Consider the following 12,136-nt stretch of genomic DNA (forward strand, 5'->3'; position numbering starts at 1 on the left):
GGCATACTGGCCTGTAATTACCAGGATCACCTCTCGAGTCTTTTTTAAAAATTGGTGTCACATTAGCGATCCTCCTGTCATCTGGTACAGAACCTGATTTAAATGATAGGTTACAGATGACAGTTAGTAGTATAGCCGCAATTTGACATTTGAGTTCCTTCAGACCTCTTGGGTGAATAAAACCAGGTCCTGGTGATTTATTACTGTTTATTTTATCAATTTGTTACAAAACCTCCTCTAATGACATCTCAATTTGGGAGAGTTCCTCGGATCTGTCATCCAAAAAGAATGGCTCAGGTTTGGGAATCTCCCTCACATCCTAAGCTGTGAAGACTGATGCAAAGAATTCATTTAGTTTCTCCACAATGGCCTTATCGTCTTTGAGTGCCCCTTTAGCATCTCGATCGTCCAGTGGCCCCACTGGTTGTTTAGCAGCTTCCTCCTTCTGATGTATTTAAAAAAAATTTGCTATTACTTTTGGAGTCTTTGGCTAGCTGTTCTTCACATTCTTTTTTGGTCTTTCTAATTATATTTTTACACTTCATTTGCCAGAGTTTATGCTCTTTTCTATTTTTCTCATTAGGATTTATCTTCCACTTTTTAAAGGATGCCTTTTTACCTCTCACTACTTCTTTTACTTTGTTATTTAGCCACGGTGGCTCTTTTTGTTTCTCTTACTGTGTTTTTTTAAATTGGGGGATACATTTAAGTTGAGCCTGTGTTATGGTGTCCATAAAAAGTTCCCCTGCAACTTGAATGGATTTCACTTTTTGCGCTGTACCTTTTAATTTCTGTTTCACTAACCTCCTCATTTTTGTGAAGTTCCCCTTTCTAAAATTAAATGCTACAGTGCTGGGCTGCTGTGGTGTTTTCCCCCCCACAGGGATGTTAAATTTAATTATATTATGGTCACTATTACCAAGCGGTCCAACCATATTCACCTCTTGGACCTGATCCTGTGCTCCACTTAGGACTAAATCAAGAATTGCCTCTCCTCTGGTGGGTTCCAGGACTAGCTGCTCCAAGAAGCAGTCATTTATGGTGTCAGAAACTTTATCTCTGTATCCCGTCCTGAGGTGACATGTTCCCAGTCAATATGGGAATAATTGAAATCCCCAATTATAATTCAGTTTTTTTATTTTAATAGCCTCTCTAATCTCCCTGAGCATTTCACAGTCACTATCACCATCCTGGCCAGGTGGTTGGTTATATATCCCTCCTGCTATATTCTTATTATCCAAGCATGGAATTACAATCCATGGAGATTCTGCAGGACAGTTTGGTTCATTTAAGATTTTTACTTCATTTGACTCTACGCTGTCTCTCACATATAGTGCCCCTCCCCCACCAGCACCATCTGCTCCAAACGAGCCGAGAGGTTAATAGACCCATTTCCCTCCCGGACACTCAGCAATTGCACAATTTCAGCCCCTGGGCCAGCGGTACCAGGTGGGGGGAGGGGGCAAATTGGGGACAGGTCAAGGGGATGGTGTTTTCCCCAAGCCCCGCCCACAAAATGAGCCCCGCCCACCGCAGATGTGGCTCCCGTTGTGGAGGTATTCACAGAACTGGAGAGTCGCTCGCTTCGCAGCCTGTATTGGCTGAGTCCATTACAGCCGCCCGGGGCTCCTGGCAGCCCCCCATGGCCCTCACACACTCCTCGGGTGCCCGTCCCATCCGCTTCTATTGCAGAGACATCATGTAATCCCCCCCCGCCTCATACTAGGGGCTCTGTGTTCCCCCCATTTCCCCTGCCCTTTACCAGGGTGTAGCGGGGTGGTCACCCACTCCTGCCTTAAAAGGGTTAAAACAGTCCGGGGAGAGGGCTGTGGAAGGGAAGGAAAAGAAGGGCTGATTGGGGAAAGCAGCCTCAGCTGGGGGCCACGTCCCAATCAGGCCGAGGCTGCCTTAATAAGGGCCCAGCTGGCTCTTATAAGAGGGCAGTGGGCCAGGAGCCGGCAGTCCCCCTCTAGCTGAGGAGGGAGATGGACGTGGCTGCCTGACTGCTAAAGGGTACTGGAGTGGAGCAGGACTGGGGAAAGGCCAGAGGAGCTGGGGAGCTCCAGGCCAGCAACTCCCCAGGCTGCAGGGCCTTGTACAAGGCCCCTGGAGGTACTGGGTTGCAGGGAAAGGCAGCAGGTCAAAAGCTCCCTTGCCTATGATGAGTGGCTTATACAGACCGCAGTCAGCCCCAGTGAAAGGGGGCTAGATGGTGACTGGCAGGTAGGCTGAGGCAAGGTGGGGATAGAGGGTGGGGCTTCCCTGGGGAGGGGAGACCCAGATCTGTGGGGTATTGCCTGGAGGGGCAGCACCCCAGGTAAAAAGGCACCGGGGTCCGGGAGGGACATGGGGGGCCAGCAGCAAGTGGGACACCGGCCTGCAGAGGGCGCTCCGATGGCTGGAGAGCTAATTCCCGGAGACGACCAGCAGGAGGCGCCACAGGGGTGAGTCCCGCACCCGCCACACAGGGTTCCCCCCTTTCTCCCCATGCCAGGGGTGCTGTGTGCCCCCCATTCCTCCTCCCCCCCCCCCATCATCCTTCTTTCTGTCTGGGAGATCAGCCACTCAGGGTGTAACATGTTAAGGTCCATGGGGACGCTGGGCAGAGCTGGGCTGGGGGGGTTTGATGGGCTGGACTATGTCAATGGCACCACCAACTGGTTCTTTGATCTGAACACAGTCAGAGGTGGTTGAAAGTGTGGCTGGGCTGGCCAGACGCCAACGGCTATGTGTGACAGAAATGTCAGACGCATGGATGAACATAATTTGTTGGGGAAGAGTCAACATAGTTTTTGTAAAGGGAAATCACGCCTCACCAATCTACTAGAATTCTTTGAGGGGATCAACAAGCATGTGGACAAGGGGGATCCAGTGGATCTAGTGTACTTAGATTTTCAGAAAGCCTTTGACAAGTTTCCTCACCAAAGGCTCTTAAGCAAAGTCAGCTGTCATGGGATAAGAGGAGAGGTTCTCTCATGGGTCGGTAACTGGTTACAAGATAGGAAGCAAAGGGTAGGAATAAATGGTCAGTTTTCAGAATGGAGAGTGGTAAATAGTGGTGTCCGATAGGAGTCTGAACTGGGACCAGTCCTATTCAACATATTTATAAATTATCTGGAAAAGGGGGTAAACAGTGAGGTGGCAAAATTTGCAGATGATACAAAACTACTCAAGAGAGTTAAGTCCAAAGATGACTGTGAAGTGTTACAAAGGGATCTCACAAAACTGGGTGACTGGGTAACAAAATGGCAGATGCAATTCAGTGTTGATAAATGCAAAGTAATGCACATTGGAAAACATAATCCCAACTCTACATATAAAATGATGGGTCTAAATTAGCTGTTACCATTCAAGAAAGATCTTGGAGTCATTGTGGATAGTTCTCTGAAAACATCCACTCAACGTGCAGTGGCAGTCAAAAAAGTGAACAGAATGTTGGGAATCATTAGGAAAGGGATAGATAATAAGACAGAAAATATCATGTTACCCCATATAAATCTATGATACGCCCACATCTTGAATACTGTGTGCAGATGTGGTCGCCCCATCTCAAAAAAGTTGCACAGACCAAGTGATGAAGTCTGTGAGACCCTCAGATCCTGTGGCGAGAACTCCACAGAGAGGCCCAGGAAGTGTCATTAATCATTCAGGGAAGCGCGGGCTAGGAACGGCGGGTGGGAAATACGGCCTGGAGTAATGCCCCAATGAGAAGGAAAAGACGTATTGACCATGGCAGGGCTGCGGTGGAGACGCACAGTGTGTGATCGTGGAATCAAAGGCTGTAGCACAATGCAAACGCGCCGGGGGATTGTATTAAACTTGTACTGGCAACGTGTGTTCTGGAATTTCCTAACTTCTCAGTGCTTGAGTGGGCAACCTCCATGGTGTGCTTGGAATGTAGATTTTTATTGCAGATTTTATATTTATATATACACACACACACACACAGAGCAAATTCTTCTGTGGCTAATGCATCTGACAGCGCCCCAGTCTCATAGATTCAGAGATTCTAGGGCTGGAAGGGACCTCAAGAGGTCATTGAGTCCAGTCCCCTACCCTCATGGCAGGACCAAATACTGTCTAGACCATCCCTGATAGACATTTCTCTAACCTACTCTTAAATATCTCCAGAGATGGAGATTCCACACCCTCCCTAGGCAATTTATTCCAGTGTTTTACCACCCTGACAGTTAGGAACTTTTTCCTAATGTCCAACCTAGACCTCCCTTGCTGCAGTTTAAGCCCATTGCTTCTTGTTCTATCCTTAGAGGCTAAGGTGAACAAGTTTTCTCCCTCCTCCTTATGACACCCTTTTAGATACCTGAAAACTGCTATCATGTCCCCTCTGAGTCTTCTCTTTTCCAAACTAAACAAACCCAATTCTTTCAGCCTTCCTTCATAGGTCATGTTCTCAAGACCTTTAATCATTCGTGTTGCTCTTCTCTGGACCCTCTCCAATTTCTCCACATCTTTCTTGAAATGCGGTGCCCAGAACTGGACACAATACTCCAGCTGAGGCCTAACCAGCGCAGAGTAGAGCGGAAGAATGACTTCTCGTGTCTTGCTCACAACACACCTGTTAATGCATCCCAGAATCACGTTTGCTTTTTTTGCGAAAGCATCACACTGTTGACTCATATTTAGCTTGTGGTCCACTATAACCCCTAGATCCCTTTCTGCCGTACTCCTTCCTAGACAGTCTCTTCCCATTCTGTATGTGTGAAACTGATTGTTCCTTCCTAAGTGGAGCACTTTGCATTTGTCTTTATTAAACTTCATCCTGCGGACGGGCTCAGCAACGGGGGCTTTTATTTCGGATCCTGATTTTTTCAATGAATTTGCTAATGCACAGAGAGATTCCAGCCAGCCGTGAGGTACCGGGACAGACTCACACCCATAAGCTGTGCAGACTCTTGGCTATGCAGCGGCCCCTTTGCATCGCCCCGGCAGCGTGGAGGGGCCTCGGAGGGGGGGGCAGCTGGGACTTGAGTCCTTTATTCACAGGCACCAGGTGCTGCGTGGGCCGTGCCGGGCGGGGTCAGGAGAGCAGCTTCACCAGCAGCAGCCCAGTCAGGCCAGGCAGGTAGAGGGCAAAGGAGAATTTCCCCAGAGCCGGGCTGGCTCCACTGTGGGTTGTTTGGGCGAAGAGGGTGGGTTTGGGTGGGGTGTTTGTTTTAGGTGGGGTAGTGGGTTTGTGGGTGGAGGTGGTTGTAGGCGTGTGTGTTGTTTTGGGGATGGTGGTTGTTTTGTTTGTGGTAGCTGTTTTAGGGGTGGTGGTTCTTGAGGGGGTGGTGGTGGTTGTGTTGGGGGCACGGGTGGTGGTGGTTGTAGCAGGGGTAGTGGTGGGGGTTGTTTTGGGGGTGGTGGTTGTTGAGAGGGTGGTGTTGGTGGTGGTTGTAGGGGTGGGCGTTGTTGTGGGGATGGTGGTTGTTTTGTTTGTGGTAGTTTTGGGCGGGGTGGTTCTTGAGGGGGTGGTGGGGGTGGTGGTTGTAGCAGAGGTGGTGGTGGTGGTTGTGTTGGGGGTGGTGGTTGTAGTGGGGGTGGCGGCGGTGGTTCTGTTGGTGGTGGTGTCAGTTATAGCGGGAGTGGTGGTGGTTGTTTTGGGGGTCCTGGTTGTTTCAGGGGTGGTGTTGGTTGTAGCATGGGTGGTGGTGGTTGTAGGGGTGGGCGTTGTTTTGGGGATGGTAGTTGTTGAGGGGGTGGTGGTGGTGGTTGTGGTGGGGGTGGTGGGGGTTGTAGCAGGGGTGGTGGTGGTGGTGGTTGTTTTGGGGGTGGTGGTTGTTGAGTGGGTGGTGGTGAGGGTGGTTGTAGGGGTGGGAGTTGTTTGGGGGATGGTGGTTGTTTTCTTTGTGGTAGTTTTGGGCGGGGTGGTTCTTAAGGGGGTGGTGGTGGTGGTTGTGGTGGTGGTGCTGGTTGTAGCAGAGGTTGTGGTGGTGGTGGTGGTTGTAGCACGGGTGGTGGTGGTTGTAGGGGTGAGTGTTGTTTTGGGGATGGTGGTTGTTGAGGGGGTGGTGGTGGTGGTTGTGGTGGAGGTGGTGGGGGTTGTAGCAGGGGTGGTGGTGGGGGTTGTTTTGGGGGTGGTGGTTGTTGAGGGGGTGGTGGTGGGGGTTGTTTTGGGGGTGGGCGTTGTTTTGGGGATGGTGGTTGTTTTCTTTGTGGTAGTTGTTTTGGGCGGGGTGGTTCTTGCGGGGATGGTGATTGTATTGGGGGTTGTGGTCGTTGTTTCTAGAGAGGCAGCGGTTGTGGGTGGGGGGTTCATGGGTATTTTCTCCGCCGGAACAGAGGACCCCCAAAAAAAGTCAAATGTGTAGAGTGCAGTAGCCAGCTTGGTTCCAGGTTTAATGGCCTGAGCAGACGCAGTAGCGCAGCCTTTTGCTTGAAATGGTGAAAAAGATGGACCTGATGGAGGAAATCAGCCTGTTAATCAACCAGGCAGCTCTGGTTCCTTCTCTGCCCCCAGAACTTCTGTCTTCACCATCCAGCGGTTCCCACCTCTGCCTCCCGTTCCCACCCGCCCGGTGCTCTCCCTGCTCTCGCTGTAACCGGCCAGGGCAGGGCGGGCGTCTGGTCCCCTCTCGTCTCCCCCGCGCCCCTTTCTGCAGCTCCACAAGAGACTGAAGCTGGAGTTTGGAACCAGCTGATTGCCGGGGGGCGGCTCCTTCCCCAGCGCGCGGCACCCCCGGGGAACACGCCCGGCTCTCACCGTCCCCGGCAGCCCCAACCGCTCGGTTCAGTTATTGTATAAACACCCCAAAGCTCTGGGAGTCCTGGCCACACACTGAGAACAGCAGCTTCCGCATTGAGCAATAGCTTAGCCACGTTAAACATACAGGGGGTGGGGTCTAGTGGTTAGAGCAGTGGGGCTGGGAGCCAGGACTCCTGGGTTCTCTCCCCAGCTCTGCATCATCGACATAACAACCCTTCCCATGGCAAGAGATGCGTTGTCATAACTCCAGGAGCAGGGCGGCATCACTGAGAGGGGGGAACTGGTGAGGAAGGAAAAACTTCCAAGTTCCTCTCTCCTTCCCCCTGGCCAAAAACCCCTCATGACGGCCCCCACCCGCCCAAGGGCCCAGCACAGACTAGTTTTCACCAGTCTCTGGGGAGTTCCTGGGGTGTGAGATTCCCAGGGTAGCTCCCGCACTGTGGCCAGGTGGCAGCATTTACCTTGGTATAGAAACCCAGTGAAATCCATGCAATAGGTCTCGTCCCCGGTACAAGGGGTGATTGCGCTGTTGCAGACAGTGAAGTTCAGAGCAAAGCAGGTTGGGCACTGCAGCCCGTTCTTGGTGGTGCTCCCTGTGGGCACTGAGAATCGAGAGAGAGAGAGAGACGGTCACAGGGTGGGTTAAACCTCGTTCAATCTGGTGGATGTGCCCTGCATTGCCTGAGCAGGTGAAGGCCCCACCCCCAGCCCAACGGCATTTCTCCGTCTGTCTGTGACACGACTGTCTGTGAACGGCGCATCGATCAATTCCAGACCCCGGCGAGTTTGAAGGTGGAGCCTGACAGGTTCAGGGAGGTTTAGATTTGAGACCATCCTGGCTGCTGTCCCCTCTCTCGCATGCAGCCCTCGCCCGTCTGATTTCACATGGGCCCGACTGTTCCACCCCCTGGTTCGGAGACCCGCCAGCGACAGGCATTTCAGTGGAGACAGAAATGACATTCGAGTGAATGGACGTTGGGGGCAGTAAAGGGGAGAAATGGGAACAAATACAGTTGTGCCAGGGGCTTGTCCACATGAACCATTCGACTGTAGCAAGGGGGGCCGGGGTGTAAGGATCTACCACGGTGTGAATCGACCCTGCGCCAGCCTGCCACGGCCTAGCTGGCCACGTGCACCCTGCTGATGCACGTGAACCGTTCGTTAATGTGCTTTGTGCTAGTCCCCTTCCAAAGCGCCCAAATGGTCATGTGCATCAGCAGGGGGCACACGGAGAGCTGGATTCACACCCCAGCTCAGCGCCGTCTCACTGTTCATGCCGACAAGCCATTAAAGAGGGACGGTAAAAACAGACTCATAACTTACCTCCAGGTAGAGCCGAGTTACAGTTATCTGTGTTGCATCGTGTGGTGTTGATCCTCACATACTGGCCATTCCCAACAGTGAAGGAGATGGGGACTTCGATGTCACTCTTATAACTACTCAGACACTGTTTGTAGAAGTACGTGTTCTGTGTCCCATCTTCGTTAAAGACAGAAAACCAAAAAAGAAAATGAGAGGCTGGGAGGGGAACCTCGAGTAACAGCAGGGAGGTTATTTTACCTCCATATTTGGCCCTGGGGCGATGCTGCTGGGATCCTGTGTCTAGTTAGGGGGCCCACAATTCAAGAAATTAAAGAGGAACCCGGGTCTAAACTACACCCCAAATTGCATCAGCTAGCCTGAGGTTAAAGGGTTTTGTGTGTGGATAGTAGGGAGCAGTGGGGGGGCGGGTTAGGGCTAAACCTCGGGTCACGGCCCACATGAACTCTGCAGTGAAGCCATACCCTGAGCGGTTGGAAGTTTTAATAAAACATTTTGTGACTGTGCTGGGAAAATTTCCTGAGTGTGGTGAGAGGCAGGTGTGCACATATGGGAATAGATAGATAGATAGATAGATAGATAGATAGATAGATAGAGGGGGTGGATGGGGATAGATAGATAGATAGATAGATAGATAGATAGATAGATAGAGGAGGTGAGTGGGGATAGACAGATAGATAGAGGGGGTGGGTGGGGATAGATAGATAGATAGATAGATAGATAGAGGGGGTGGATGGGGATAGATAGATAAGCAGATAGGTAGATAGATAGATAGTTAGATAGAGGGGGGTGTGGGGATAGATAGATAGATACATAGATAGATAGATAGAGGGGGCGGATGGGGATAGATAGATAGATAGATAGGTAGATAGACAGATAGATAGATAGATGGGGTGGGTGGGGATAGATAGATAGATAGATAGATAGGTAGAGGGGGTGGATGGGGATAGATAGATAAGCAGATAGGTAGATTGATAGATAGAGGGGGGTGTGGGGATAGATAGATAGATAGATAGAGAGAGACAGACCACATTAAAGCTGATGCTGTGCTATGCATCCTTCTTACAAGGTAAATGGAAGGAGCCATTTATTCTCTGTAATTCAGTGGAAGGATGAACAAAGCCAGGTCTGTAACTCAGATTTTCGATTCCAAAGGGCAAACGTTGAGAAATGAAGGGAACTAGCGAGATCCGCTGGCGTGAGAACCTCAGGGAGTTGAACATGGAGACGGTTTGGAATCTCTTTAAGTCTAACGGCAAAAAGTATCTTGAATTTGCATCCCAAGCAAGGGGAAGAACCGTGTAAGGCAGGGCTCCAGCCCTGAGCAGGTGACTAACGGCTTCAGACAGGACATTGGGAGCCCGGCAGTGTCCAAGGGATCTCAGCGCCAATTTCTTTTTTTTAACACGATTCAGAACGGGCATTTCCACCCAAAGCAGCTTCGCTTGTTGCAGCGCACCTGTCCATTGTGGGGATAAAGCTCAAGGGGTGAGATCCTGACCCCACTGAAGTCAATGGAAGATTTACAACTGAGTCCAATGGGGCCAGGATTTGGAACCACCGAGTCTTCCAGTCGCTACGTAAGACACCGTAATGTTGCCTGAATAAATGAAGCGTCGAGCACAGACTGAGTGTTCTGTGCCGGGTGAATGTGCTTTGTCGATGGACTGTTTGGGGTTGGCCTTAGCGATGAGGATGGTGACAGACTGCAGGATAGGATGTGCCTGGGTTGACGGCAATGTCACCTACCCAGTGTAATAGCTTCTGCCACGGAGAGGCAGCCACCAGTAGCCTTGTTGTCTTGGCAGGTTCCTGGAGCGAAACTGCAGGTCTCCGTTTGGCCAAAGCACGTGTTACATGTCAGGGTCTCACCTGGAGAAAGAAGAACAAGTGTTTCCTTCTTACTGGGGTGTGACAGTGTCACTCTGACACGTCCCTTAGCCCCAGTCTTCCCCCTCTGCTACAAACAAGCCGAGGGGTTCACGGACCCGATTTCCTCCTGGACACTCAGTAATTGAACACTTTCAGCCCCTGGGCCAGTGGTACCCGGAGGGTCAGACTGGGGACAGGTGAAGGGGATGGTGCTCTTCCCAAGCCCCACCCACAAAATAAGCTCCGCCCACCCCAGATGTGGCTCCCGTTGTGCAGGTATTCACAGTACTGGAGAGTGGCTCATGTTGCAGTGTGCATTGGCTGAGTCCATTGCACGGCCTGGGGCTCCTGGCAGCCGCCCCGTGGCCCTCCCAAACTCCTTGTGTACCCCTCCCATCCCCTTCTATTTCCAGGATACCATGCAACCCCCTCCACCCCCTACCTCATGCCAGGGGCTCTGTGTGCCCCCCATTTCCCCATCCCCCATATCAGGGTCCCCCATTCTTCCCCCTACATGCCAGGGCTGCTGTATGCCCCCAATTCAGGCCCCCCCCCCACCATCATCCTTCTTTCTGTCTGGGAGATCAGCTGCTCAGGGTTTAACATGTTGCGCTCCATGGGGACGCTGGGCAGCGCTGGGCTGGGGGGGTTGATGGGCGGGAAGATATCAATGGTCCCATCAACCGGTTCTTTGACGTACACACAGTTACAGAGGTGGTTGAAAGTGTGGCTGGGCTGGCCAGAAGCCAAGGGGCTCGGTATGTCCCCGATTTCCCTCTTCCTGTTTTCTGATTTCCCCCAAAGTCAATGTGGTTCTGCCCAGTGATGTCTAGAACATCTCCTGACATTTTGGAGTCAATGGAATGTAGGGTTCCAAAGTGATTGGGTTGCATAGAAATAGGGAAAAGCCACTGATGTGAGTGCAGCCAGGCTCTCTGGGCTGCCAGCCGGCCAGGGCTGGCCTTACCATGAGGCAAACTGAGGCAGACGCATCACTAGGACACAGAGTGTAGAAAATTGCATCTGCTGCTGGTGCATATGTATTCTCTCTGCTCATGAGAAGGCAGCAAATCACCAGAGAGCATTCCGTAGGTGGAAAGAGCTTGAGATGAGACTAAGGTTAAAGGCCACCGTAGATGATCAAGAGAAGATTGCATCAGAGTCTCTTTACTGGCAAAATCTTCTGAAAGGCTCATTTCCATTCTGCCTCTGTTTGCACGGTTAGAAAGCCCTGATTCCAGGTTACACTCAGTCCTGAAGCAGTGTAATTTAGTCCTATATTGAGTCCCCTTTGTGCTGCCAAAGCAGTGCCGAGGGGCCTTGGTGGAAATAAGAATTCAGGGCAGTGTCCAGTAATGGTGTCTCTCGGGCCTGGTCTACACTAACCAGGGTGATATAGATACAGTGCTCAGGGGGGTTGAAAAGTCCACACCCTGAGCACCGCAGCTCAGCCAATCTAACCCCTGGAGTAGATGCAGGTCAATGGGTGAATGCTTCCCTCGGCCTGGCTACCGGCTCAGGGAGGGGAGTTCCCACAGGGATGGAAAAACCCCGTCCATTGGGATAGGCGGCGTCTTCACTACGGGGCTCTGCCGGCCCAGCTACAGCGCTGTGGCTAAACTGCTTCAATAGCCATAGTATAGACAAGGCCCTGTACCCCACACAGAGCTAATCCCCCTCCCTGCACATGCTGGATGTTCCCTTGACTGGGGATCCGTGGGGTATAAAGTGTCCAAGTCCGGGGGGGTTACATGGCCACAGCAGCGGATGACTCACCTTGTGCACTCGTTGTAGCTAGGAGAGCAGGGAGAAGGCAGAGGATGAAGGAAATCATCCTGGTGCTGGTAGGCTTACGGGGCTGGGCTCGGGGCTGAACGGAGCTTCTCACGGCTGACACTGCAAGCTCTGCCGGTGGGGAGGAGGAGAGAGTCAAGACCGAAATGAGGATGTAAAGGCAATTCCAGACGAGATCTGGGGGGGAAAGCACCAAGGATCAGAGTTGCACAAATAACGAATTTTTTGCTTCACTGGCAGTTCCAAACGATCAGGAAATAAAAATCAGTTTTGGTTGAACCAAAATTCTCATCCGATTGAAAAGCCGAACAAAAAATGGTTTGGGTTCGTTTTCAGGCATTTAAAAACATTCTTAAAATGGTTTAAATATAACTGTTGCCGTCAATTTTGAAATGACATTTTGAATTGAAAAAATCAAAACATTTAATTCTGGAATTGTGGAGA

At 51.3% G+C, this 12,136-nt stretch overlaps 1 protein-coding gene across 1 annotated transcript; it reads right to left on the reverse strand.

Moving 5' to 3' along the window:
• Positions 1 to 5,038: 5,038 nt before the first annotated feature.
• LOC113405247 (phospholipase A2 inhibitor and Ly6/PLAUR domain-containing protein-like) lies at positions 5,039 to 11,732 on the reverse strand. The gene is made up of 6 exons (XM_026646270.1): positions 11,675 to 11,732; positions 9,776 to 9,898; positions 8,030 to 8,185; positions 7,168 to 7,308; positions 6,174 to 6,399; positions 5,039 to 5,126 (listed from the first exon to the last, which is right to left on the reverse strand). The coding sequence occupies exons 1-6, from the start codon at positions 11,730 to 11,732 to the stop codon at positions 5,039 to 5,041; spliced, it is 792 nt and encodes a 263-aa protein (XP_026502055.1).
• Between the last annotated feature and the right edge of the window lie 404 nt (positions 11,733 to 12,136).

The sequence above is a fragment of the Terrapene carolina genome, unplaced genomic scaffold (assembly GCF_002925995.2).
Source record: "Terrapene carolina triunguis isolate 2854851 unplaced genomic scaffold, T_m_triunguis-2.0 Scaffold34687, whole genome shotgun sequence".
NCBI classification, from domain to species: Eukaryota; Metazoa; Chordata; order Testudines; family Emydidae; genus Terrapene; species Terrapene triunguis.

Excerpts from the sequence above, each read along its gene's own strand:
- LOC113405247 (XM_026646270.1), bottom strand. The coding sequence starts at position 11,732 with ATGATTTCCTTCATCCTCTGCCTTCTCCCTGCTCTCCTAGCTACAACG. Across the intron at positions 8,186-9,775 it reads GGCAGAAGCTATTACACTGG|ATGGGACACAGAACACGTAC; the intron begins GTAGGTGACATT and ends TCTTTAACGAAG. Across the intron at positions 5,127-6,173 it reads ATCCCCGCAAGAACCACCCC|TGGAGCCAGCCCGGCTCTGG; the intron begins GCCCAAAACAAC and ends AACAACCCACAG.